The following is a 27,902-nucleotide window of genomic DNA, read 5'->3' on the forward strand; positions in this document are numbered from 1 at the left end:
TCATAGATGTTTTCTGAAATCTGTAAGCGCCCTCACATCACATCTGCTCTCATGTGACTTTGATTTAATGAAATGCAAGATGCATACAAAATATGCCGAGATTCTTTTAAAAACAAACAAAAAATCAAATGTAAAGCTGTATCCCATCTACACTATTTAATTATTGTATGCAAAACCCTGACATTCATGTCAAAATATAGACCAGCATATACGACCATACAACTTCATTGCTCTTGTTGCGGTTAAAGTTCATAGTACAGAATGATAAAACTGTTACTTTTCTTGACTTGTATACAAAGGAAGATGTATATTAATGCCACAGACACCAGATATCGTGGAAATTTGGGCACTCAGGATGCTATCTGTATTTCTCCATGGCAGGGAGTTCAAGCATTTTAAAAAGTCAGAGACATTACTGAGTGCCTAAATTTTTATTAGTTATTGTTCCACCACATTTAAAACTAAGGGCATGAATGGAAAACACCTTTGGTTTTTTCCTAGATTAGGTAAAAAGGGAAGTGTTCCCAGAAGTGCTCAGTATGGAATTGAATTAATGTCCTTTGCACAAGAACTACTTATTGTCCATCAGATATCAGGCAGCTCAGCTCCATCCTGGGTTCTTTTGGAAGCTTCTCCGCAAAACAAAATACTTGTTTAATGTATATCCCATCCTTATCCTTTTCAGTGAGACCATCAGCACTTTGAAAGTAGCTGGAATCAGAAATAATCTCTTTCTAAAGAATCTCCCAAGTTTTTAATCTCCCAATTCATAAAACTGTGTGCAGGATCCCAAATTACACTTCTTCATTTTATCTTACTTCCCCCTTTGCCAACTAAGTTTTAGCAGTGTTAGCAATATTCTCCCCATTTTTCTGCTGCCTCCCACTTGATTTATGCTACCGTCACTTCTGTGACTTTTGATGAATTAAACTGTCTCAAAACAAATAGATAATTAAGAATATTAATGAATTCTCCCATAACACTTCACTTAAAATTTCAGTTGAGATGACATTCATACATGAACTGTTTTTTCTTGACTAAAAATGTTAATTGTAGATTCTCTAAAAGAACTTCAAACTTCACCCCAGTGCAAGCGTCAAACTTCAGAAAACATCTGATAAATTATATCAAGCAGATATTCTAAATAAATTATCCTATTCTATTCAGTAATATATTAAATAATAAAACATTTTATAGTATTTTATCACCGAATTACAATGAAGTACATATTATTTTGTTCTAACATGGGAAAAGTCTAAAAGCTGGTTAAATGTGCCTAAAATTTAACATACCTTGCTGTGCTGCTTTATCATACACTTTCATATGTACAACACCTGAAGTTTTGTTTCGCAGGACAGTTGGGTTTCTTCCATCTTTCTTGTTACAGGTACCAATCTGAGCTAAGTTCTGGTCTGCCCACCAAAGCTTTTTATCTGTAAAATTTTCAAGTTTAAAAATTAAGAGGGCCATTAGCATATTATATATGTTTCAAACTTAAGGTGGAAAAAAGCTTTTGAGATTAATTCTCAGATTTCTCAGATCAATTTTAAGGAAAATAATAAATAATATTTTATCAATTTTTAAAAAAAGTTTTGAACTTATAAATTGACTTTTCTCTCTTTACGTCAGAGGTTTTCACATATTATTAAGTGGAAAAACTGAAAGTTATAACTGAAAGTTACAAAACTTGAATGATCTATCATATACTACTATAACACAGGGTTTGTTCTCGAGCTTTGCTATATCCATTCATTATGTATGTGAAGACTACAGGAATTCGGGCTCTAGGTTTTAATTTCTTGACCTGAGTGTTAAAATAAGTATGACAATTACCATAACATTAACTAAGATTCTTGTTACTGTCTTAAAGAAATTATCGAAATTACAAACCTACAATGACAGTAACTTTTTCACCACAATTTACACAAGATTTTAAAATAACAGAAAAAATAAGGCATATTATGCACATACTTGCATAAAACTTCAAACCATCCTCATCAATCCATACATGTAGAATACTTGAATCATAGTATCCAGGATTTGTCACAAATTTATGACAGAGAATTCTCACTTGATGCTGAATTGTAGTGTAAATAACTATTTTTCAAGGGTTGGATTTCAGGTGACTTTAGTCATAAAGATTTCACTTAAATCCAGACAGGATTCTAAGTGACAGGAGAATATAAACACTAAGTTTGTTTGTTATGCTGTGGCCATATTGGTTACTGTAGAATGTAAATTCTAATTTAAAAAGAAATTGAGATACAAATACCAGCATCAATGGAAAGACAATCTTCATAACCATTTAAACAACAGTGTATGATGACAAGCAATTTAAAAGAAATTTCAATAAACTGAAAGGTATACATGAGATGTATATCCTCCACTTCCAGGAAAATGTTATTTTTGAAGACCTATTCACATAATTTAAATAGCAATAGTAGAAATCGCTTAAGTTTTGTTCAGTGTTACCAGGTCATAATTTTGAGACTTTGACCATTACCTGCAGGAATTAATGAAAGAGCCTGTTCAGTTAAAGAGCTTGTTAGTCTTTTATTCATCTAGCAAAAGCGAGTAAGGTGCCTCAATGTCAATCTAATTTATTTAAGGCAATAAACTTTACTACTATTCCTCAAACCAGTATTGGGGTGGTATTCCTACCAAGTTTTGAATATTTCATGTTTCATACCATCACTTGAAACCATGCAAATGGGCTATAAAGAAAGTCACAACAAGCATGAAGAAAAAACCAAAGACAACCTATCAGGAAACAAAGCAAGAATAAATAATGCAAGCAGAAGAAAATAATATCATTTATATATATTTTTGAAAACCTTCCCAGCAGCTTTCATAGAAAATTTCTGTTTCTTATTGCTAAGGCTTGGAAGAGAGAATAGGTTAAAATTAGGGGAAATCAGAAGAAAGCCAGAAATGCCATTCACTCTTTGTATTTCTTTATACCTCATGCACACACTTATTAGCTTTACTGTAGCTCTGAACGATAACATTAAGATCATAGCATTGCTTTCTATACCAGTTTCTGCCCGTGTTTCAAGGAAGATGCTGGGTTGATGCTGGAAAAGCTCCGTACTTGTGACTTGCCATGTGCCAAGTGAGAAGGAACCCCAACACTTAAATTCCACATATGCAGGCACCAGCACCGCACACCCAGGGCAGAATCATTTGTTTAATGCAAACTAACATATTGTGCATAAATATCTTCCATGAAGTACATGGTGACAGTTGAGCTTAGAACAAACTAAAGAATGCACTGACATTTTGAAAGCGTATTTCTGAAAGGCAAACAAACTTTTGTCAGCTTCAAAAGAAAATAAATGTAGTCATGATGTTTATTGTCTTATTTTAACAGACTAAACACTTGAAAACTTAAATGAGCTTCCAAAACAAGGACTCAGCCAACTCATAGTGACTGAATGTTCACGGTGAAGAGCTTCTTATCCAACCAATACCAAGTCCTTCAGCTGTTTCTAAGAGTTTCATTTTTATCATAATTAATTTCAGCCAGATTATTCCCATTATTCATCAGTCTCAATGGTTCCTGGAAGCAAAGCAAATGAGCCCTTTCCTGTCTGGGTGAGACTGCAACACAGAGCATAACAAACATACAGAAACCACGTGGCCAATGCTAACGCTTCATGTCATCCTTCAGACACTGTATAAAATGTTGTTTCAGTGAAGAACTTCCTGACAATTCAAGCTGGAGACAAACAAATCCAATGCAAAAGCATCATCAGCTCCTTCCATCAAGTGTAACAGCCACAACATCCTGTATTTTACTTTTCACAGTAGAGGCATGAGATACTTCTGCTTGGTTTTGCTAACTATTTAAAAACAGAGAGGTAGCAGCCTGTGCTTTGTTTTGACACACAGAAAGTGGGGAATCGAGAGAAAAAAGCGCAAAAATTTAAGGAATACGTGAGAAAAACAGCGTACCGTGATAGCAAATTGTGGAATTGTGAATGGGGAAAGGCTCTACAATGTCTGCAGCAGAGACATCTGCTGTGCAGGAGAGAAACTGGGGTGAGGTCTCAGGATAAAAGACGTGGAGTGTTGCAGTGGAATATTATGGAGAGGAGGCTACAGAGAGAAGCTGAAGGTACCGCATCATTAAGATTCAGGAGATATAATAACCATCTTCACCAGTTACACTTTTGCTGCAACAACTTCTGATTTGAGGCTACTTCCATAGAAAGTCCTAAATTGAAAATGCCTAGTTATATATGGAAATTCTACTCACTTTAGGAAAGAAATTCATTCTCACAAGTGAAAAAAGATTGCTTGTAATGCTAAAACGCACTCTTCATTAAAAACAAATTACAATCAACAACTAAGAAATCATCAAAAAATGAAAAGCAGGCTCTACCTCCCAGTGCATCAGAATATAATTTTAAACCACTTTGATACCAAACTCTAACACTGAAGTCACAGCAAATCTTCCGATTTCAAGTCCTTAACACGAGTTCTCCCTGGCTCTGGAGGACACACAGATGTATGATGAGATGACCTCAGTGTCCCAGGAGGACAAGTCCCACAGTCCACAGTACGTTTCACAGTGTTCCTCATTTTCTTTGAATGCCAGAACACCCTGAGCCCTTACTCCCTTCACAAGACTTAAATAGTATGATGACCTCTTTCCAGCTCATTGTGGGTTCAGTTGCTCCCAACTTAGTCAAGTCATTCACCTCAGGGACCGGCTAAACACCCTGTGGCTCACACCTTCAGAAAAGAATTTACAGATTTTAAATTTAATTTAAAATTGTACTTCTGAAGATCCAGAACCTATATTTGTCCTATATAATAAATAATTTAAGCTATTTTGTTAGTAAAATTTAATCAACCAAATAAAATGTAGTTCTGGTACTAGTTTTCCAGGAAGTCTCAGCAAAGAAACAAAGTTTCATTGTCCCATCTCTGCTGTACTCTCTGAGTTAACAAAACGGTACAAAAATAAATGCAAGCAACTCCCCTCTGCTCTCAGCTTTTTGGAATCACAGAATCACAGAATGTCAGGGATTGGAAGGGACCTCAAAAGCTCATCCAGTCCAATCCCCCCATGGAGCAGGAACACCCAGATGAGGTTACACAGGAAGGTGTCCAGGCAGGTTTTGAATGTCTCCAGAGTAGGAGACTCCACAACCTCCCTGGGCAGCCTGTTCCAGTGTTCTGTTACCCTTACTGAGAAGAAGTTTCTTCTCAAATTTAAGTGGAACCTCTTGTGTCCCAGTTTGGACCCATTGCCCCTTGTCCTACCATTGGTTGTCACTGAGAAGAGCCTGGCTCCATCCTCCTGACGCTCACCCTTTATATATCTGTAAACATGAATGAGGTCACCCCTCAGTCTCCTCTTCTCCAGCTCCAGAGCCCCAGCTCCCTCAGCCTTTCCTCACACGGGAGATGCTCCACTCCCTTCAGCATCTTTGTTGCCCTGCGCTGGACTCTCTCCAGCAGTTCCCTGTCCTGCTGGAACTGAGGGGCCACAACTGGACACAATATTCCAGGTGTGGTCTCACTAGGGCAGAGTAGAGGGGCAGGAGAACCTCTCTGACCTACTGACCACACCCCTTCTAATACACCCCAGGTACCATTGGCCTTCCTGGCCACAAGGGCCCAGTGCTGGCTCATGGTCATCGTGCTGTCCCCAGGATCCCCAGGTCCCTTTCCCCTACGCTGCTCTCTAATAGGTCATTCCCCAACTTATACTGGAACCTGGGGTTGTTCCTACTCAGATTCAAGACTCTACACTTGCCCTTGTTATATTTCACTAAATTTTTCCCCGCCCAACTCTCCAGCCTGTCCCGGTCTCTGGATGGCAGCACAGCTTCCAGTGTCAGCCACTCCTCCCAGCTGGTGTCATCAGCAAACTTGCTGATAGTACACTCTATTCCCTCAAAGTAACTATTTTTAACAGACGGAACTAGTTAACATTTTAATACCTTATCACCTCGGACTTAGACTTGACCAACAGTCTCAAGGGCAACACAGTTTCTGTGTGAATGTTAAATTTAACCGTGAAAGGGAAAACAGACAAAGAAATTACAGTAGAAATTTGAATTCAACTTCATCTTCAGTTTGCCACGTGTATTTTTAAACTGGAACAATTCAAATGACGGTGTGTGGACAGTGCACTTGCTGAGGTTACTAACAAACCACTGCTCTGCAGTGAGTTAACTTCTCACTCATGACCGCATTTAAAGTATTAATTACTGTGAAATACAATCTCGCAGCAATGTTCTACATGAAGAACAAAAAAGTACAAACATTTCATTTTCTTCTTCAAATAGTTCTGTATCTTTTAAACATCTTAAATGAAATAATTAAATGGGGCAAGTCTTTATAATGGCGAGTTTAACATCATCAGCATTTTCATTTAATTTTGCATAGAAAAAGTTATTAGTGTAGATGAACCAGAAGTAAAACCCTAGATAGAAAAAAAAACTTTAAAACTTGAGGAACACTGCCTTTTCAACAAATACTGTGTATTAACTTCATTTCTAGTTCATTTTCTTTTCAGTTGAATGATTTGTTGCCTACGCTGCAGTTTTAATATTTAAATAACTAATTTATAGAGACAGTTGAGTGTTTCATGATGAAAGCTGCAGATTTTAAAAATAATTTCCATTGTGGTAACTGTAGAAAGTTACTGCAAAAAAAGAAAAGCAGCTCTGAAAATATCAAGGAAAAAAGGCAGTTACTCAGTCTTTACAGTAACGAGACAACAATATACAGAATGGAAATATTCTGAAGACTCGGAGACACAAATGAAGTTCTCCAGTGAAATCTGAGTAAAATTTAAAGGAAATCTACCATCTCATGCATTTAAAACTCCTAGAATTGACTGAATGAAAAGATCGTCCTGCGATATCAGCCTGTCAAATTAATAGCGGCTTGAATCTGATTATTATTTTATCAGACCATCCTTAGAACACAACATCTTTGTGCTCAATTTTGGTAGTGTGAATTATAACAAAAAGACAGATCAGAGATCAAAACATAAAAGTCATTATGTGATACAATCCATAAGTGAAATAATGGAAATTGGATTTTTTTTTTTTTTCTGTGAAACTATGACCCACAATAACGAATTATCTATCCTAAAGGTTTAGGCTAACTTTTTCAATGAAGCAATCTGTTGTGAAGAAGTTATTTCAGTCTTGAAATCCTCTATTTGACCACGAATCAGAATGGTCCATTAAATAATTTTGGTAATGATGGCCATCTTGTGCATAGAGTACTAGAACTTACCGATACCCATCCATCAAATATATATATATATATATATATATATTTTAAAGACTGGAGTACAGGAAGATGCAAAGCACAGAGCTTTGTTGTTTTGCATCATTTACTTCAAAGCAGCAATTAAACTCATTAAGGCATTTCTTCAGTATTTTGTGTAAAAATTCACGCTTGGCTATGGTTTCAGGACTTGCCTGTCTCTTTAGGGAAAGGAAATAAATAAAAAATAAACAAATAACCAACTTTGCATATTCTCTTACTGAGAGATGAAAGCATGGCACGTGCTTAATCAAGAATATCAATTACCAATAATTACTTAGACCACGAATAGTTTCCCTTCTCCCATTCAGTGTCAGTGTAGGGCCAAACCATTTCTACATCAACAACCGAATGCTCCATCGTGTGCCTCTTTTGCTCACCAAGCTACTGAATGAGACCAGCGCTGCTTTCACGTATGGTTAATGGTATCTAGAGAATTTCCATCAGTGGTGTCAGACACATAGATCACTGAGTTCTTCTTTCCCTCCCTCCACGACACAAGAATCATCAGAGCATAAACTCATTAGTAGCCCTTGAGTACCTGACTGTGAACACAGAGTTTGAGTAGTCTCCTACACCATCCATTCCATTAAAAAAAAAGAACAAATCACAAGTGAAAACTCAAAATACACTTCATAATAGCTCTTTTGTCTTCCTCTTCCATCTTTGCTAACATGACACCTGGATAAACATTTAATTAAAAATATAACTTAAAAAAACCTTACTGAACTAGTATTTATTTTCCTTTTACGTGGAGGCTTTATGTGGTGTACTACAAGTTTTAGGAAAATGTACGGATATAGAATGGGGAGTTAAATGAGAAAGACAACCTGAAAACTTCAGTAAGGTGAGGCTCATGAAAATCGTGACATTTAAGGTACATATATATATATATACACATATATAAAACTAAACCAAATAAAACAAACAACAACAACAAAAATCAACCAAAACCCAACACAAAACCAACCCCAAACAGAAAACAAACAACCCCAAAATGAAACAAAACCAAGACAATCACGAATTCTGAAGTACGAACATCTTGAGGGGAAACTTCTCATGCCTACCTGCCAAAAACCACGAACTGGTCACAGCTGGCCAGTTACACCCTAAGAGCTAAATAATTTCGTTTTTAATTGCTCAGAAACTACTGGGTGACCGATATACATCACAACACAGTCTCAAACCAAAAAAACCCCAACATGTTACACAGGTATTTTTGACTATGATTCTAAGCAGAAGTTTGGACTATGTATCTCTGCTTTATGAATATATTCTCTCCGTAGATAACTCATCTGTGATTTTTAGCATTAGGATGAATTTAGCTATTTCTATACTCAATTTAAAATAAACAAAATTATTTAAAAAACCCACTTGAATTCAGCATAAAGGCAACTTGCTTTCACAAGCTAGGGAAGAAACAACACTATTTGAAACGTTTAAATATCAAACTAAGGTTAAATGATTTATTTACTTGATTATGCTAACAAGAGTGTTGTTTGATCACTAATTGCAACCTTGTTGCTGAAACTGGGTTATAATATACATTAAAATTGTTGTATTTACCCTTTCTGCTGGATAATTAGCATTAAACACAGCAACATATTGGAAAACAGCAATTTCAAATGCCAAAAATTGCTACACTAGCATTGTGGACAGTCCTTTGGAGATTTCAAGCAGTACTCTGAATGCAAATTTAGATGGGCCATTAGTTTTCATTAATGGTGGTTTGAGTATTTATGGAAGACAACTATGCACTGTACTTAGTCCTGGGCAAATTGCCTAGATATATTTCTTATATTAATGCTAATGTAATGAATGGTGTTATGGCAATTAGAAGACTGATGACTTGGAAAATTAAGGTGTGTGTATTTGAAGTTTCCTGATCTAAGCAGCCTCTTTCACTTTGCAATTACATCGAAAGTCACAGCTCCCACCACTTGAGTCACTAGAAATGTATTCCACTGTTATTTTTGAAACTTTATCTAGGATAAACCAAAAATCAAATCACCAATAAAACATCATTTAACCACACAATGAAAGTAAATGGCAGCATGATTACATTTTGGTAATATGAACCCATATTTCCTGTCTAAAATGAAATACTGTAATTATTACTGTCTATTTTGATTGTTTGATAATACACCTTGGTGACTGTGTTATATACAGATTGTGTGCAAAAGACATTGTTCTAATATCTGCACTCCCATTGAAATGCTATTATATCTGTCCGATTTTGTTGTATTGGTGATTTAAATTTTTTGACATGTATTTCAACAGAAATAGCACTTTACATAGAATCATTCACTATATGAAGTTACTCTGTTTTATAGTAGTAAACAATAACTACAAAACTCCACTATTTAGAAACCCACTCAACCCACTGAGATTCTCTCCAATGTTTTAGCTCTTTAGACCTAGAAAGGTTCTGATGATCAACAACAACTGACCAGTGTGTGACCTGGTGAGACTCCTGTACAAAGGGAGTCTCAAAATACCCAGGTCCGTCTCCTCTTTCTGCCTCTGTGGAAACACAACCCCAAAATATAACATGATCATATACTTAAAAAAAAGTTATAAACTATCCAAAAAACTGCTTTTACCTGGGGAGATACTAAATGTAAAGACAGCAAAAGCCTACAGGACACTAGCACTGAGTGGAACCCAAATGCTACAAAAGAGTTAAGAGTATGGAAACAGATGTCATATATTTGTTTCAGTAATGATGAATTCAAAGGCTAAAAAAAGTTAGCTTAGTATATACACAGAGAAGAAACAATCCAGCTTATGCTGGTTTTAATATGCTTACCACCTTTTTAGATAAAAGCAGTCAAGAAAATTTATGAAATGGACCAAAAGTAATGCAATAAACATCGTAATTACTGTGATTCACCTGCTAAAATTTCCTTTTAAACCTGTGGGCAAACAGATCAAAAAGGGTAACTAAATTTTCACAGATTATCATGTAAAATCTTACATTAGAACAAATTATTAATTCTCCTTTTATGTGTTATTTGTTATGATCATTTCTCAATTACACATCTCTTATTTTGTTTTTTATCACATTGGATTATCTGTTTGGATCCATTTTATATGCACGGAAGCCTGATGTAAAGCCACCAGAACTTGAGGAAAATAGATGGCATTTATGTTCCACAATATAAAAACATACAGGAGAAATGAACAGAGATACTTGCATGTTTTTCAGTCAGCACATTACTGTTTATAAAACTGTATGTTTGCATTTTTCTCCAACAGATTTATTTATATACAGAATCATACCGCAATGTCATGTTGCAGTTTATCACAATCACGGCTCCAAAACAAAGACAAATCCCAAAAGTAAAACAAGCAGAGAAACCCAAACACACTAAGTTTTGTTTACAAATTTGAGTAGGAAGAACTGTCATTGCTCATAAAAACAAAGCATCCCCAACTAGCAATATTAGATGTATATATATTTAAAAACTACACAGCAGAAATACTCGCATCTCCATATCTGCAAAGGTTCAACTACTGTCATGCAAACAAGCAAAGAACACCCTTCTTTAAATGATAGAGATGAACTCTTTATTCCATATCCCAGATGCATCACCACTGTAGCTTCTGTGAATCACAGATGAAGACTCGATTCCACAGAGATCTCAGTGACACTATGGACAAATACTCTTTACAACATCTCACATTAAACACTTCCAAGAGCTTCCTGAAGCAAAGGTCATCTATTCATTCTATTTCTAGTCACAACCAAATCAACAAAAGACAATTTTTCTATATTAACATTCATGACTCCTTCGGACACGATACTGGCCAAAAACACATATAATAAACTACCTTAGCAGCTACTACTTTAAAATAGGACTTAATTTACACCATGTGCATAAAGTGTTCGGACTTCATTTAGCATAATTTTCACAAGCACGCCATCTAAACCAACATTATGTAATTCATTACTCAAACAAAATCATTTATAAAAAAATGTGGCAGCCCTCTGTCAAGGGCCAAGAAATTAAGATGTATATGAGAAACAGTAAATTTGAAATAGTATTCTCATGATATTAAGCAATCTGCAACTTAAAGGCTTCTTGATTTTTGTTTCAAGGATTTTTTCCTTATGTTACCTTTCTTTTTAATTTTTTAAAAATAATTTAGATGCTTTTAAACATTCTAAACATTTCTTATATGCCAAGTATAACAAACAGAACAACTTCTTTTTTTTTAAACCAATTTAATACACAGAGTATTAGCAGACATCTGAAAATCCAAATCAATTTATCCAAATCCTTGCATCAATTCATAATCTAAAGAAGCCTCCAGAAAGTGCAAGCCAATCCAAACTAAGTCTGTTACCTTCATCCTGTGTATATAAATGCAAGACTATATCTAGAAACATACACTTGCATTACAGATTGTAATTCTCTGTTCAATGAAATATAAAAGTGTTTTTCACAAATAAAACCGTCTCACTAGTGAAGGTACCGTATCTATTATTTACATTAAAACAACAATAGCTTCTCCAAACTTTTGCTATTTCATAATTAACTAGCTTGCAATCATTTAAATAACTAAGTTATTAGCCCTGGACTTACCCATGATGGTTAAAGCTGTGGCTTTAGTTAAGTCTTCCTTCATTGACTCTATTATTTCAAGATTACCACCATCCAAGTTGCATCTATTTATGGTTCCATTGCCTGAGCTGATCCAGTAAAGTTTGTTCTCTCCATAATCTATTGATAAACCTGTAATTAATGCATACAACTTTAACTGTGGCTTGAATAGAGAATACACATTTTGTGTTAAGCTATTGTCATAATAAGACTATACTTCAGAAATATATATATACACACAATTATGTTATCTATCCACTCAAAAAAATCAGGAAAACCAAACAAACCTGGCCATTCACAGTGAAAGAAAACGATACTTTTAAATAGACTTCGACCTTTTATTTCTCCCAACACGTACAGAAATCAGTGTCTGACTGATGAAAAAGCTTTTTCTAGCAAGGAACAATTATTTGAATGAACTAAGGTCCTAAGTAAGGTCATTAACTACTAGTAAATGCAAACCAGAAGCTATCATTTACATTATAAAATTATGAATACACAAAGACACAGAAAACAAGCTACTTTCTGTGATTCAGAACTACAGAAAGTTCGTTCTCTCCCTACATGCACAGCCCTCTGCTTAGAATGCTGAAATACCAAACCCTAGCAGTAATTCAATAAATTTATAGTATTAATTTTAAACTCACTTCATAATGAACTGACCTCATGATCAGTTCCTTGAAGTTAGAAGCAAGAGAACTGCAGAAATAAAAATACTTGCAAAATAACCTACTAAATTAACAAAGTATATAATTTTCTGGAAGTAAGAGCAAAGACATAATGTATTTCAGACTTCTAAAATCCTTTTAAAATTCCCAAGTGATCATAGCAGGATATTTTCCCCAGTGAAATATGCTTGGCATGGTGACGACACATGCCATAATAATCTGCTTTGGTACCAGACTTTTTCTCAGAACTCATACTCGGTATCCAGCAGCAAGTTGCCAAAAATCACTGCACTTCACTCCATAGGTCAACCTCTTGGTATTGTACAGTAATCTTCTTCCATCCTGTAAACTGCTTCTCTGCGGAAAGTCAGATCTATTTTCACAGTCCTGACAGGCGAGCAGAGCCACGTGCTGCCACACTTTGTGCCACCACTTCTTCACCCACATTTGACATAGTAGGCCAAAACGCGGCCACTTTCTAAGCTTTTCAAAACCAGCTTTCCTGTTCCTTTGCAGTTATGATACTTTATTCCCCTCTCCGCAAGTGTATCACCCAGAAGAAAAACAACTTTCAAGCTCAAGAGAGGATCAGGATACTGAGTAGCTGCTTCGGGAGAGATTGATCTCGCCGAATTTCTGCACATACGGATTTTCATGCTTGTACAACAAGCATTGCTCAGAGCAAAAAGAGAACTCCCCTGATCCAGGAGACAAGCAGAACTTGCAGGATGTATTAACAGACCTTCCATGGGAAACTGGGATTATGGCTGCACCTTGCTATAGGTTCCAAAGGTAACATACAAGTGTGAAGCACATGGGCGTTTGCTACTCCCCGTAGCTCCTCACTGCTGCCAGTCAGCTGCTCACCCATTCCACCTACAGATCTATTTATGAAGTTGCTGTGAATGCAATCTACACGGCAATTTCCATGTTATCTTGTCAGGTTTCCTACTTCTTCAGATATTAAACTGGTGTTTCTACACACGGGTATTCCAATTACACAGCAGCAACTGAAACAAATAACATTCCATCTCCTTCTACCCAAGTCAAGCACATTTTTCTTCCCGAAGTATTTCCCTGTTGTGTTATTTCACCTATTACTAACCTTTATGAAAAGATTTTATTTCTAATGTACATAGGCCATGTTTATTTTGATTTTTTTTTAAGGAATTGTTCTGTTTTTACTAATAAAAAGAGGTGACTCACTAGCCATAAGCATCACAGGTAATCATAATGTACTCAGTTGCCAAAGTCAACCTGAACGTGTGGATTGTAAAATATTGGTTTCTGTGAATTCTGTTGTTTTTTTTAAAAACAAGTATTACCATGACTTGGGCTATCAATGTTTTGATATGCATTTTCCAATTTCCTTACTTAAATTCCAGAAATACGCTACAATTTAAAAAGTATATCACAAAGGTTATTCCAGCAATGCATACACAGAGGTTCCAATCCTAAAGTTATATATGTAATGAGATCTTAGCTTCCACTACCAGAAAAATCGAGTTAGATATTTTAACTTGGTACATTCCTGAAGTTCAAGGAACTGACTCTTGACAGCATTTTTTGTATACTTACTGTTTAAATGATATATTTTCCTCTGCATTTATTTTTTACCTGTGGAATTGTTCTCTAAAAAGCAGTGGAAGCTTAAGGAAAAAGTGTGTTCCGAGAACATTAAAATGGGTTTCATTCTTACTAGCGAGATCAATTAAATGTTGGACACTCTATTAAAGCTCAGATGAATTATAGGAACAGCCTTTAACTGTTTACGGCTGATTACATTTCAGGTGAAAAAACAGTGCCTAAAATTAGGAAAACCTAAAGTTTATTTGTTTGCTAAAAGCACATGCATGCTTAAGAAATAACTTTTTTAAACAAAACAAAATAAATTTAAGATAAAAATTTCAAGAGCCATGCTCAAGATATTTGATTCTCATCTACAACAATGTTGTTTGTAGGCTGTTATATATTCAAAAGAAAGAACAAATTGGCAAGTGATATTCAAGTAGAGTCAGCCAAGAAAATGAAACAAGAACAGGTAAAACAGCAAATAGGGCTGCACTATAATCACGAGCAAAACAGAAACTCCAAGTTTGTTCAGAAGAAAGGATCAAATCTGATTAAAAACAAACAAAACCAAACCAACAAACCCACAAAAAGCCAAAGGAAAACAAAAAAAACCCCTAAACAACACCCCCCTGCCTATAATTATGGAGTTCTTTGAATACAGCTGAGAGAGTGATCCAGAAAGTTTTTAAACACTTACTCAGAATACAATACTCTACAACTGAATAGCCATTTCCTTAAAAACACAGATGCGTGGTCTGTATTTTTATAGTATTATAACAAACAACTGCTTAACTGAAAATAAGTTCAAGACACCAATAATCAAGTGATCTGCCTCACAAAGTATCAAGTTAAGCACTAATTCTGAATCCCTAAGAGTGCAGTTTAATGCAATTCCAGTGACTAGTCGTCTTTTTCGACTGATCTATATGTGTCAGTCTTTCAGCTTTTTAGAACTGCAGAATGGACTAACAATACCTAAGATTAAAATAACAGACACAATCTGTCATCCCAATATTATCAGTTTCGAAAATCATCAAATTACATAGTCTTCGTTTTAATACAAAATATTTTAATTGGAATAGTCTCCTCCTTTTGATGGAACTCAAACTGACCAAAAAAATGCCCAACTTTCCCTCATTCTTCATATTCTGATATTATGTCTCAAGAAAACTAAGAAAACCCCATCAATTATCATGACATCCAACTCTAACAAGCCATATATTTGTCTTTTCCAGTAATCCACCTGTGAAGTCACTTATTAGATCATTCACCTCACTCCCCAAATGCTCAAAATTAGCACTGCTTGAACTAGAGTTTCACTTGCGGAGAAAGACAGGTTCTCAGTTAGAAATGAAATATTAAATTAAGGTCTTAAGACTGCTGCTCTCTGGTTCATCAGCACTGATTTCATGTTCTTAGCATGGGAATGTCTTATGCTAATGCCAAGAATAATTTAAACCATTAAAACAGGTAGTTTGCGTATATTTAAATTTAGAGTTTGATATTGGGAATTCAATACTTGTTTTTTTCTACAGTGTATCTGATCATTTTCCTTAGACATGCAAGAGAATCTGTTTTCATGTCCACCCTAACTGACAATAAAGCTGAGCCAAGGTGGACTGCGAACTGGCTGAAGGAAAGAAGCCAGAGAGTCGTGGTCAATGGGGCAGAGTCCAGTATCTAGTGCAGTGCCTCAGGGGCCAGTACCGGGGCTGGTATTATTCAATATATTCATCAATGATTTGGACGAGGGAATAGAGTGTACTATCAGAAAGTTTGCTGATGACACCAAGCTGGGAGGAGTGGCTGACACGCCAGAAGGCTGTGCTGCCATCCAGAGACCTGGACAGGCTGGAGACTTGGGCGGGGAAAAATTTAATGAAATAGAACAAGGGCAAGTGTAGAGTATTGCATCTGGGTAGGAACAACCCCAGGTTCCAGTATAAGTTGGGAAATGACCTATTAGAGGGCAGTGTAGGGGAAAGGGACCTGGGGGTCCTGGTGAACAGCACGATGACCATGAGCCAGCACTGTGCCCTTGTGGCCAGGAAGGCCAATGGCATCCTAGGGTGGATTAGAACGGGGTGGTCAGTAGGTCAAAAGAGGTTCTCCTGCCCCTCTACTCTGCCCTAGTGAGACCACACTTAGAATATTGTGTCCAGTTCTGGGCCCCTCAGTTCCAGAAGGACAGGGAACTGCTGGAGAGGGTCCAGCACAGGGCAACAAAGATGCTGAAGGGAGTGGAGCATCTCCTGTGTGAGGAAAGGCTGAGGGAGCTGGGGCTCTGGAGCTGGAGAAGAGGAGTCTGAGGGGTGACCTCATTCATGTTTACAAATATATAAAGGGTGAGTGTCACGAGGTTGGAGCCAGGCTCTTCTTGGTGACAACCAACAGTAGGACAAGGGGTAATGGGTTCAAACTAGAACACAAGATGTTCCACTTAAATTTGAGAAGAAACTTCTTCTTAGTAAGGGTGACAGAGCCTGGAACAGGCTGCCCAGGGAGGTTGTGGAGTTTCCTTCACTTGAGACATTCAAATCCCATCTGGACACCTTCCTGTGTAACCTTCATCTAGGTGTTCCTGCTCCAGCAGGGGGATTGGACTGGATGAGCTTTTGAGGTCCCTTCCAATCCCTGACATTCTGTGATTCTGTGAAGATATCTACCAATTAAAAAGCTTTTCAGCAATAGACAGCTGCAAGCTTTATTTTGCCTTTACATACATACATACATATATATATATCTACACTCCTTACATGTTACATATCCTATGCTTCACATAGCTGATGATTTAGCATACTTTCAGACTGCCAAGAAGAAGGAAAACCAATTAAATCTCCATGGTCATCTTATTATGTGATATGCCTCATTATTATCCAGTAAGAATGTTCAATCTGGAATATAACTTATTTCAAGTTACTCTTACCTGATCTCAAAGATGTTAAAAATTAATCCAATACTATGGAAAGAAAACAAATTATCTAATTTGCAGCTCTGTGGTGAAGTAAAAAAACTTAAGTCACAACTGTCATTCCTGGAAGGGTTCAGGAATGTTTAACTGCATGAACAGTCCATCTGATATCAGTGAGACCACACATGTCCAGGAAGTAAAATGTCACAAAACCCACACAGATTTGCACATGTAGCCTCTGAGAGAACTGACAGACTTAGAGGAGAAACAAAACAAGGAATACTTACTGTTTTACCATGCATTTGGTTCAGTGGCTTTGCTGCTGCTCAGAGCAAACTCAATGACAGAAAACATAATGACTGCAATTTAGGACCTTGTGCCCTATGACCATAGGATATTCAGTGAAAAATGTTGCACACAGCCTTACTTCTTCATATTTTTGTAATATGGTTAAATGTATTTATGCTTCACCTTAAAATTAGTGCATTTACTACTCTGTTTTCACCAGGTAACTCTCCAAGTGGATAGACAGAAAATCAAATCAACAATAAACCAGCTACCAAATAATTTCTAAAAAAAAAGACCTAAAAAAACAAACAAAAAAACCCCTCTGAAATTTAGGGTCTAAAATGCTCTAATGTCCATTTTATTGAATTAGTTACCTAAGTCATCTTGCTTTAGCTTGCTTAACGCCTACAGTTAGGAAAACTCGTAAACGCTTTAAAAACGTAATCACATTATTGATGGGCCATTAATAAGGCAACAACAATTGACACAACCAGTTTAATTCTCTAAAAAGTGAAATTATAAAGAGATCTGAACTAAAAATATATAAACAGTTCATATACTGAGAGGTTTTTTTTTTAACCCTAGGAAGTGGTATAACTTATCATCAACTAATTACTTATCAAATACTAAAACAAAGGCTAAGTCATTATACAAAACGTATTCTTTGAATGTTGCTCTTTTCTTTATGCAAAAAGTCAAGACCCAAATTATTTTTTCATCATGCAGCTGAGATTCTAGGGAGGAAGTTCTACATTTCTAGTCAAAGTATCCTCTCACATATATCCAGAACTTAATAAAACCCTGCTCTCTATGTTTTTTTTACCCATTCTAAATCTTGCAAAGTACAGATGGGTTCTTCTTCACCTTCAGTCTTCACAGCTACTGTAACCCTGGAAGTTAATGCTACTCTGCTTAACCTACTACAGTAGATTTCAATTAGATTGGGCTAAAAATATCTTAAAATATGAAACACAAAAGTACATCAGTGTTTTTAATGTCTTAATGCATGTTCTTATCACAGTTGTATAGGATATTAAAAAACCCATCATGGTATACCTAAATAGCATGTCAAGATAATACCCATATTAAACCACTACCAAATAAAAAAGAAACAGGAAAAAGGTATTTACCAACAGGATCTTTTTGATTCTGAAAGAGTATTTTGCTGTTGCTGCCATCCATGTTTGCCATGTTAATCGTGTTTCCATCCGTCCAGTAGAGCTTACTGAAGAAGAAAACAATTATATTTGTAATGTTGCTTTGTGAACACAGTATTTTTAATGTTGTGAAAACATTAGTAAGTTTAGAAGCAGGCAAAATACACAACTAACAATTATATGATAAAAATCGACAGTAACTTTGGCAAGGAAGCAGAACTCGGTTAAGAAACTCTCAACAAAATATTTCAAATCCGTTCATTTACTTGAAGTTTGAAAGAAAACAGAACGAGCAAACTCAAAATCCGAACAACGAAGAAATCTTGTGATAAGCTTTATCATAGTTTATTTATCGAAACTACAAATATCTTACCCTTTCACTGGGTGGACTGCAAGACATTGGGGTTTATCTATTCCATGTATGACTGAGGTTTTCAATGAACCGTCCAAATGTGCCACATTAATTTGCGTTTCATCAAATTCTGAGCTAATCCAATATAAATTACGTGATATCCAATCCACTGCAAGACCTCTGATACTCTGAATATCTGCAAGAAGTGAAAGCAATTGTTCCTTTGATTTTTATTTATAGATTACCCTCAGTTATTCTGAAAAAAAAACAAGTTTTTCTACAGTTTGTTAAAAATAGTTCAATATTATATTGAGATATATTTATGGACTAGTTGTCAAGAATTAGCAAATCATTATTTTTATTCTTGAGCCTGATACACTTGCAATAAGAACATGAAAACTGCACTGAATATTCAGGAAATACTCCATAAATACTTCTTTAAAAATTAGCATAAAACCCATTGGCCAAAAATAATAATCAGACAGACGCTGTGTTTTTGCAGTGTATTTTTCTACTTAGGCAAGCATTTATTACTCAGGGCACTGTTAAAAAGTGTGGTTTGTTGTGTGTTTTTTTCTTTGAGATGAAGATTTAGAATGAGTTACCCTCCTCTAGGAAGTTCAACAATAACTTTTAATAATCATTAACATTCCTCATGACATAAGAGGAAAGTTCATACTTCTTTAGTTGTGAGTTACAGTGTACATATTGAATATTAAGTGGCTTTCAGAAACAAAACTATGCTGAGTTTAAAAGCCCACTTCCTTCTTCAGCACTGGAAAGATTCAGTACAGAATATCTGAATTAAAACCACTGGTCTACAGCATTGTACTATAACACAGAAGTAGGTAAGTAGTTACATCATTGAAACAGCTTTTTGGTTTTATTTCTGAAGAATTTGAGGACTCCAAGTTATTCCCCTACTTTCCTGGAAATGGTTAAACATCTGTCAGCCGGTGGGAAGTAGTGAATGAATCCTCTATTTTGCTTTCTTCATGAAGTTTATGCTTTTCCTTTTAATCTGTATTTGTATCAACTCATGAATTTTCGCACTTTTACCCTTCTGAGTCTCTTCCACACGTGGGGAGTGAGTGAGTGAGGCTGCGTGGGGCTTAGCTGCCTTTTGGGGTTAACCCACACTACCAGTATTACTTAAGGTACCAAACCAAGAGTAAGATATGATTAATTTGGTAGCTTCACCAGCATCTTTGTGTGTGATTGCCTTCTGTAGCAAGGTACTGACTAAACAAAAAGTTAGTATACATTTATATCTGACTTAAATGCAGGGTATAAAGTCACTGCTCACAATCTAAGCACCAACATTCCACTCTGCCTTGGCACAGCAATGGTTCATACTGGCCAGCATCTTTGTAGATGAGGAAACAGGCCAAGGGTGTTTTAATGATTCCATTCTAGTTCCGAGTTCGTACACTACCTCTTTGTCAACTTTATGTGCTTACTTCCACTGACAGAATTATTGTCATTGACAAATGAACATGGATGTGGTTGTGGACTTTCTTGCATAAACTTAAGATCTAATAGTGACTGGGCATTAGGAATTTTCCAGCTTTTGAGAACGTAACAAAGCTCACTGAATACGCAGCCTTGACCCATTTTAAACTGATCCCCTGTCTTTTTGGTTGGAGGAACTAGAAAACAAGCACTTCATACTCTTAAAAAGATTAATGTATGACTTTGGCATATTTGTGACATTGGTATAAGACTTCATTCAGTGAGAATCCCACTAGTATGTGCTTACAAAGCTTCTTATGTTCTTACAAAGAGTTTAAAAATATAACTGTGAACAAATGGAATAATTTACACATAATAAGTAGTCTTTATAATGTTTTGATGTGCCAGAACATGGTAATTTTGTAAATTTTATATGTAATCAGCAGAAAAAAAACCCCAAATCAACAATAACCAACCAACCTCTCACCACAGAAGCTATTGTAATAAAAAGGATATGAAAGAATGCCTGAAAAACAGGAGCACTCACATATACCATGTTTCATTAAGTTTCTTGACAAGTTTTGCCATTTTTCAATATGTATTTTATATATTAAAACAATGGGGTTTTTTTTCTACTACCATTAAAAAAAACCCCAACTCTGTCTTTTTTGGGCATCTCAATTCATGACGTATATATAAATTCATGATGTAAAGAGCAGCTCTAAGAGGTACTCATCGTTACTGATACTGAAAAACTTCTCCAATTTTTAATGAAGTTATCTCTGAGATAGTAGGGAAAATAAAAAGATAACCACATAAAATAAACTACTTTATCACCATGAACAGCCAAGTGGAGATATTGCCATATTTGTGCAATGACTTCCCAAACATGGTACTCCAGAACAAATTTATTCTATAGTGACACCTGGGGCAGAGCTTTAATTCATTTTCTGGAGTTCCAAAATAATCAACTACAGAAGTATTCTCAGGTTTTTAAAAATTTCTTTTCAAGATCAGAAAAGGTCTGACCTTACAGAAATGAGTTATTTTCTCCTCTTTCCCTTCAAACATATATTTAACAGGTGAGGAACTAGAGTTTTCAAAATGTGCCTCACACAGTATCACAGGCAGAATTGACGGGGTTGGAAAAGACCTCAGAGATCATCAAGTCCAACCCTTGGTCCAACTTCAGTCCATTGACTAGATCATGGCACTAAGTGCCATGGCCAATCTCAGTTTAAAAACCTCCAGGGACAGTGAGTCCAGCACCTCCCTGGGCAGCCATTCCTCCACATAGTCCCTGACAGTTTTCCTCTTTCCAAGCAGATAGTTTTATTACCAAACAGAAGAACATCACGTGTTGGCAGGAGAGGGACTGATAGTGGTCAGGAAAAAAAACAACAAACACAAAAACCCCACCACTAGCAAGGACAACAAATGGTATTAATATCACTTGAATACCGGAGCTACTGCCATAGAGTTAAAGCAATCAGGTACAGACTTTACAGTGCATTAAGTTTCTGTGTTCAAAGTGCAGAGCAAAAATGTCAAAACAATGAAGATGTTAACGGCAGAAAAAACTGCCAGTCACGATTTTCCATTTGCAATATTTTAAGTTTCCTTTTATTGCTCTAAGTGACATACCTATAATGAAAAAGCTCAGTAAAAAGGAAAAGCTGAATTTTAGTATTTTAAGTAACTGAAGCAGCAATGACAGAACAAACCTATAAACGATTCAAAGACACAGAATCAAGATTCCACTTCCTCATGGTATTCAAGTACAATAAACAGCCTGACAGCAATCAGTTTGAACATGACACAACTTGCAAGAAGACACCAGCTAAACGCATAACACCGGTATCACCAAAATTACAAACACTGTGTGTTTCACCAGTGGTGCCAAAGCCAAAAGTGCTACATGGACTGGAAAGGAAAAACAACTCCAATGGACCTAATTACTTTGTGAGGTCAACAGAGATAGCCAAAGGACAGGAAATCCACATGAAATTTTTCAATGCCAAGATATGTCAGGATGCTGTTGTTTTTCTTCTTTTCATCTTTTTTCTTTCTACCATCCCCAGAAGACATTATTTCTATTGTTTCCTACACATTTCAACCTTGTATAAAAGCAATGTACCAATGACATCCAAATTCATTTAAATAAAAATGAATTATGAATCTGTAAAATGAACGAGAAACCTAAACAAAATTGTGCTTTCTTATTGTTTATATCAACACCAGTGAAAGGAACAACCCCAGGTTCCAGTATAAGTTGGGGAATGACCTATTAGAGAGCAGCGTAGGGGAAAGGGACCTGGGGGTCCTGGTGGACAGCAGGATGACCATGAGCCAGCACTGGGCCCTTGTGGCCAGGAAGCCAATGGTACCTGAGGTGGATTAGAAGGGGGGTGGTTAGTAGGTTGAGAGAGGATCTCCTTCCCCTCTACTCTTCCCTGGTGAGACCACACCTAGAATATTGTGTCCAGTTCTGGGCCCCTCAGTTCCAGCAGGACAGGGAACTGCTGGAGAGAGTCCAGCCCAGGGCAACAAAGATGCTGAAGGGAGTGGAGCATCTCCCGTGTGAGGAAAAGCTGAGGGAGCTGGGGCTCTGGAGCTGGAGAAGAGGAGACTGAGGGGTGACCTCATTCATGTTTACAGATATATAAAGGGTGAGTGTCACGAGGCTGGAGCCAGGCTCTTCTTGGTGACAACCAATGGTAGGACAAGGGGCAATGGGTCCAAACTGGAACACAAGAGGTTCCACTTAAATTTGAGAAGAAACTTCTTCTCAGTGAGGGTAACAGAACACTGGCCCAGGCTGCCCAGGGAGGTTGTGGAGTCTCCTACTCTGGAGACATTCAAAACCCGCGTGGACACCTTCCTGTGTAACCTCATCTGGGTGTTCCTGCTCTGGCGGGGGGATTGGACTGGATGAGCTTTTGAGGTCCCTTCCAATTCCTAACATTCTGTGATTCTGTGTATATGTAACAACTTGCAATACTCATACTTTATTATAACACACATTTACCTACAAAAAGTATTTTTACTTCAATGTTATGCTATTTACCTCTTGAAATAATGGTTTCTAAGCCAGTCCCATTAATGAAGGCACGCTTGATGGTCTGTGTTTTCACATCGGTCCAGTATAAGCGTTCTTCAACAGCATCAAAATCTATGACGGTCACATCGTCAATGTCAGGAACAGTGAAGGCTGTGATGAAGTTGAAGTATGGGTTTTCTATGTCCACCCCTCTTATTTCTGAACGCCTTGCATACAGAAGAAATTTCTTCCTTTCTGTTAGAAAAAAGGAAAACATCACTCCACATCCTCTTCACAATATTGCTAATAGAAATCCAAGTCATTCATTTGAGATCACTTTACAAATGTGTAAATAAAGTTTATATGAGTGAATTAACATCTCCAGAAAATCTGCAGCGTAGTGACACTGAGAAATAAAGTATGTTACAGAGCAAGAAGATCACAGGGAAAAGACATTCCTTCTGGACACTGGACAATAAGTGACTACACCGCTACAACAATCTGATCTTGTGCAAGTCTAAGGAAGACAGTTAAATGGTATTTAAAAAAAAATTACTAATCTCAGCTTAAAAAATACTGTTTCATTTGTACATCATAACAGAAGTTAACATTCAGTGTCTCAGGGGAACAGGGTATCACTGTAACAGGGTTTGTTTTGCAAATGTGTAAGTGGTGAAAGCGAAACAGGCAGAAGAAGAATAACCTATTGATTGTTCTAATTTAGAAAAACATAGCTGAAAAGGGGTGATAAAAGCAAACCGGAACTCTATTTTTTTAACTCAGAAGTCCAAATTGTGGGAGCGGACATCTGTGAATGAACAGTAAAGGTAACTTTTTCCATGCAATATCCTTGCTACAAAAAAGCATTATTTTTTTTTTTCTTAAACATTATTAATCAACACTGAAAAGATTAATGTGTTACGAGGTTTTACAGACAATAGACGACTATTTGACATTTTGAGGGCTTTTCTAGCTTAAAAAGTTTTATTTTATTTTTTATAAAACTTGCCTGTGAGAATGCATGCCTAATATTTGCTCTTCATTTCATTTTCTTAATCGTTAAAAATGAAACTAAGACAATTTTAGAAGCACAGGTAGAGATTTAAACTATTAAGTACCTTTTTGTTATTCAGCTGCCCAGACTAATCATTTTCTGATGACACACTGTACATTGTAAATCTTTCTGTTTTGTAGAGATGCTTTACTAACATATCATGCACATGAACAACAGGAAAAAATGGGCGTAGTAATAAATATCCCATATATTGTATAGTAGAATAATTTTTCAGTTCTCAAAAAATAGATTCTCCTTTAAAATGTATCATTAAAATGCACTTTAGAGACTGGTTTGAAGATTATGTATTTTAATTTGTCCGGTTCAAAACCCTAAACCAAATAAACTGTCAAGCTTTAGGAGGAAAACTTACCATAACATGTTTTCTTGTCTAAAGCCAATTTCATCAGATGTGGACAGGCACACGCAGCACTTCTGTTGTGATTGATCAGACACATGTGAGAACATGGACCTCGGCCCTCATTAGCAGCGCACGGATTAGAAGCTAAAAATGAGTAATGAAATACACAAAATATCAAACCACCTTTTGGAACTACGGGTTGTTGAACTATTGCAAACTATACTGGGGAGAGAGTGGTGAAAATTCTGTTTGAAGACAAACCCAGTGCCTCATTGATTGAGCTTCAATTCTAATCACTTTTTCTAGGCTAATATTCAACTCTTGTCCAAGCATCTATTTTTTAATAGGTTTTGTTGTTGTTAGTACAGCCACAAATTTTATCATTGCAACTTCATGAAGCCACTGAATAAAATTTTTCCAACAATTTCTGAAGAATTGAACAGTTATAACCAGGACAAATGGCACAAAAATGTTAATATGATGAGGACCCAACAAGCAAATTCTAGTTGTGAAGAATTAAAGCTTGGATTACGCAATGAATTTTGGCAAAATCAAAGTTCCCTCTCAATTTTATCTACCTACCTGAATATTAGTTGGAAATCTCACATGCAAAAATAATTTGGAAATACATGCCAAAGTATTTCCTAAGTATATTATAGCTTTTTTTTCAATTAGCTTCCTATAGATCACGGATTGAACAAGATGTGCTGAAATCTAGTGATTCAACTTCCCGCATTTTTTTAGCATTCTTAACACTGCTGCAAAGAGATTTCAAATTCAATCATATGTTTTCTAAAACAGCATCTCCTTTAATTTATTTGCTAATCAAAAGCAGCAATTTCAGTGGAACCTCAACCTCTTTGCATGCATAAAACCATCTTTGGCAAGGATCTACGTAGAGCCTAAGAATAATAACCCCCAACTTTTCTTTCTGTGCAAGTGGCACATTATGTTCTTCCCTACCAAAGCTGCTGCTTCAGTGTGGAATTCAAAGAGAGAAGAACATAGAGAAGCAAAAATAAAAGGTGTACTGGTTAATGATCACATTAAAGAGAGAGTTGTGGTTAAAGTGTGCTACAAAGAGGAGATGGTACAAGTTCTGTACTATCTGCACACATCTCAATTCCCTTCATATATCATGCAATACAAAATTAGTGGAAAAAGAAGCGTGACAAAGCAGATGCATTCGTTTCTATGTGCATGCACAACTGGAGGAGTAAACTACCATAATCTAAAAATTACTTATACCAGCACTTGCGTATATATTCCTTCCATATTCATACTGATTTCACTGAATAGCAGCTAATCCCATTCTTTACTTCCTAATAATTCCCTCAAAGGCAAATAAATATGCTATTGCTTTGACTCTCAAAAATTTGGGGTTTTAAATTTCCTTGTGCTAGTTCTAACGCTTTATTTCTACTGTGAATAACCACAGAACGTTTCCTTATTCACCTTTCAGTGCCACTTCTGATTTCACAGATTGCCATCACACAGACGCCTGTCTATAAGCTGTACTTCAAGAAGCACCAGCTTACCTGTCTGCCTTCAAAAAACCCTCCCCATACTCTTGATCGGCCTGTCAAGGTTTCTCACTATCTTTTATATGATCTGGTGCAGCATTCAAGATACAGGGGTGATATGGATTTATACAGCACGGCTCATGGGCTTTGGTTATTTCTTTCTTTCCTAATCATTTCCACCAATCTATTTTCCCCTTGATCACAACAACCCACAGAACCGGCATTTTCACCAACTGGCCAGCCTTTCGTGTTATTTAATTGATTTCCACTGCTGATTGCCTGTCAATCTATTTCTCTTCCAGTACTGAGCACAGACATACATGTCACTCTTTGTCATCATATTTCTTCTTGACTGCTCTCTAAAACAGTATTTAAACAAAATGTTTATTTTTCTGGACCAGTAACCCTTAAATAAAACAACCCATAGACATTCTCTCACCAGTTGATAAATGAGCAGTTACTCTTACAATCTCAGAATATGCTCTCACTATGGACCAACTTTCCCTCCACAGTAGCTTCATATTGAACCTGTTCCTTCTCGGTATCAGGTTTAGCTAGGCAAAATTTTAATTTCACACTTTAATGGCGCGCACCATGATTAAATTCTGCCTACACCTTCAAATATATGCACTGCAGTTAAATCAAAAGGATACCTTTAAATTGCTGATGATCTATTCCCACTCCTATTTAAACCCAGTTATAGATCTAATCCTCTGCTCGCTGTCAATACTTTCTGTAGTATCGCTTTTCGTAAGGCCAAAGATCCTTCTGTCATCTCAGTCAAGTTAAAACCTTGATGCTGCCTGATGATATCTGATTATTTTAGCATTAATCTTTGAAATTCGCAAGCTAGGACTGGTCAGATAATGCATTAGTCCTAAGATATTTATTTCCCATCTTCACTATTTTTACTCCATTTTTTAATCATTCACTTGAAGAATTAGTCAGCATACCACCTAACAAAAATTTACATATTCAGCATGAAACAAAATAAACAAGAATATTATTAGCTCAACGTTAGCACAACTCTTCATAATACTCTAATGTACATGGTATGACAGCTTTGTGGTAATTCGGAACCTCTTTTTAATGAACGTCTCTGTTGCCCACCCCTTCCAGTGTACAGTTTGAGAGGAAAGGACACTAAAAAAATCCCCCCCCAAAACCAACAAACACCAACAACAAACACACACACAACCACAAAACAAACACCCACAAAAAAACAACTGAGAAAAATGCAAGAAAAATGTAATTAATGATATAAACCCAAAACTAAGAAGGTACTACCTGGAATGACTGACCTTAAAAAAGCATACTTACACAACAGGCAGATAACAAACACAGATGTGAAAGAATAACAGATGTTGTAATGCTAGGGTATTGCCATGCGGAAAGGCCAAAGGCAATAGTACTTTTAGGAATGGGTGCTATACTTCATAGGAAACTGGCAAAAAAATCAGGAATTTACTCTTAAAGTAAGTAGCAAAAAAACAGTAATAAAGGATTAAATTAAATTGAAGCTTGAAAAGCTACACAAGAGGTACATGAGAGACTAAGAAATAAAACATCTGATAAAATTCAATACATGTGTAGTAATATACAAGAAAATAAACAATCTCAA

At 36.3% G+C, this 27,902-nt stretch overlaps 1 protein-coding gene across 1 annotated transcript in view; it reads right to left on the minus strand.

Moving 5' to 3' along the window:
* The window catches only part of LRP1B (LDL receptor related protein 1B), a 683,918-nt gene that overhangs the window by 183,057 nt on the left and 472,959 nt on the right, over positions 1-27,902 (minus strand). The window contains exons 28-33 of the mRNA XM_082055474.1: positions 24,771-24,902; positions 23,371-23,598; positions 18,873-19,047; positions 18,473-18,567; positions 11,886-12,035; positions 1,293-1,433 (exon numbers count right to left, since the gene is read on the minus strand). Coding sequence (XP_081911600.1) covers positions 1,293-1,433; positions 11,886-12,035; positions 18,473-18,567; positions 18,873-19,047; positions 23,371-23,598; positions 24,771-24,902 — 921 coding nt within the window. The remainder of the gene's footprint in view (positions 1-1,292; positions 1,434-11,885; positions 12,036-18,472; positions 18,568-18,872; positions 19,048-23,370; positions 23,599-24,770; positions 24,903-27,902) is intronic.

The sequence above is a fragment of the Streptopelia decaocto genome (genome assembly GCF_964273445.1).
Source record: "Streptopelia decaocto genome assembly, chromosome: 6".
NCBI lineage: Eukaryota > Metazoa > Chordata > Aves > Columbiformes > Columbidae > Streptopelia > Streptopelia decaocto.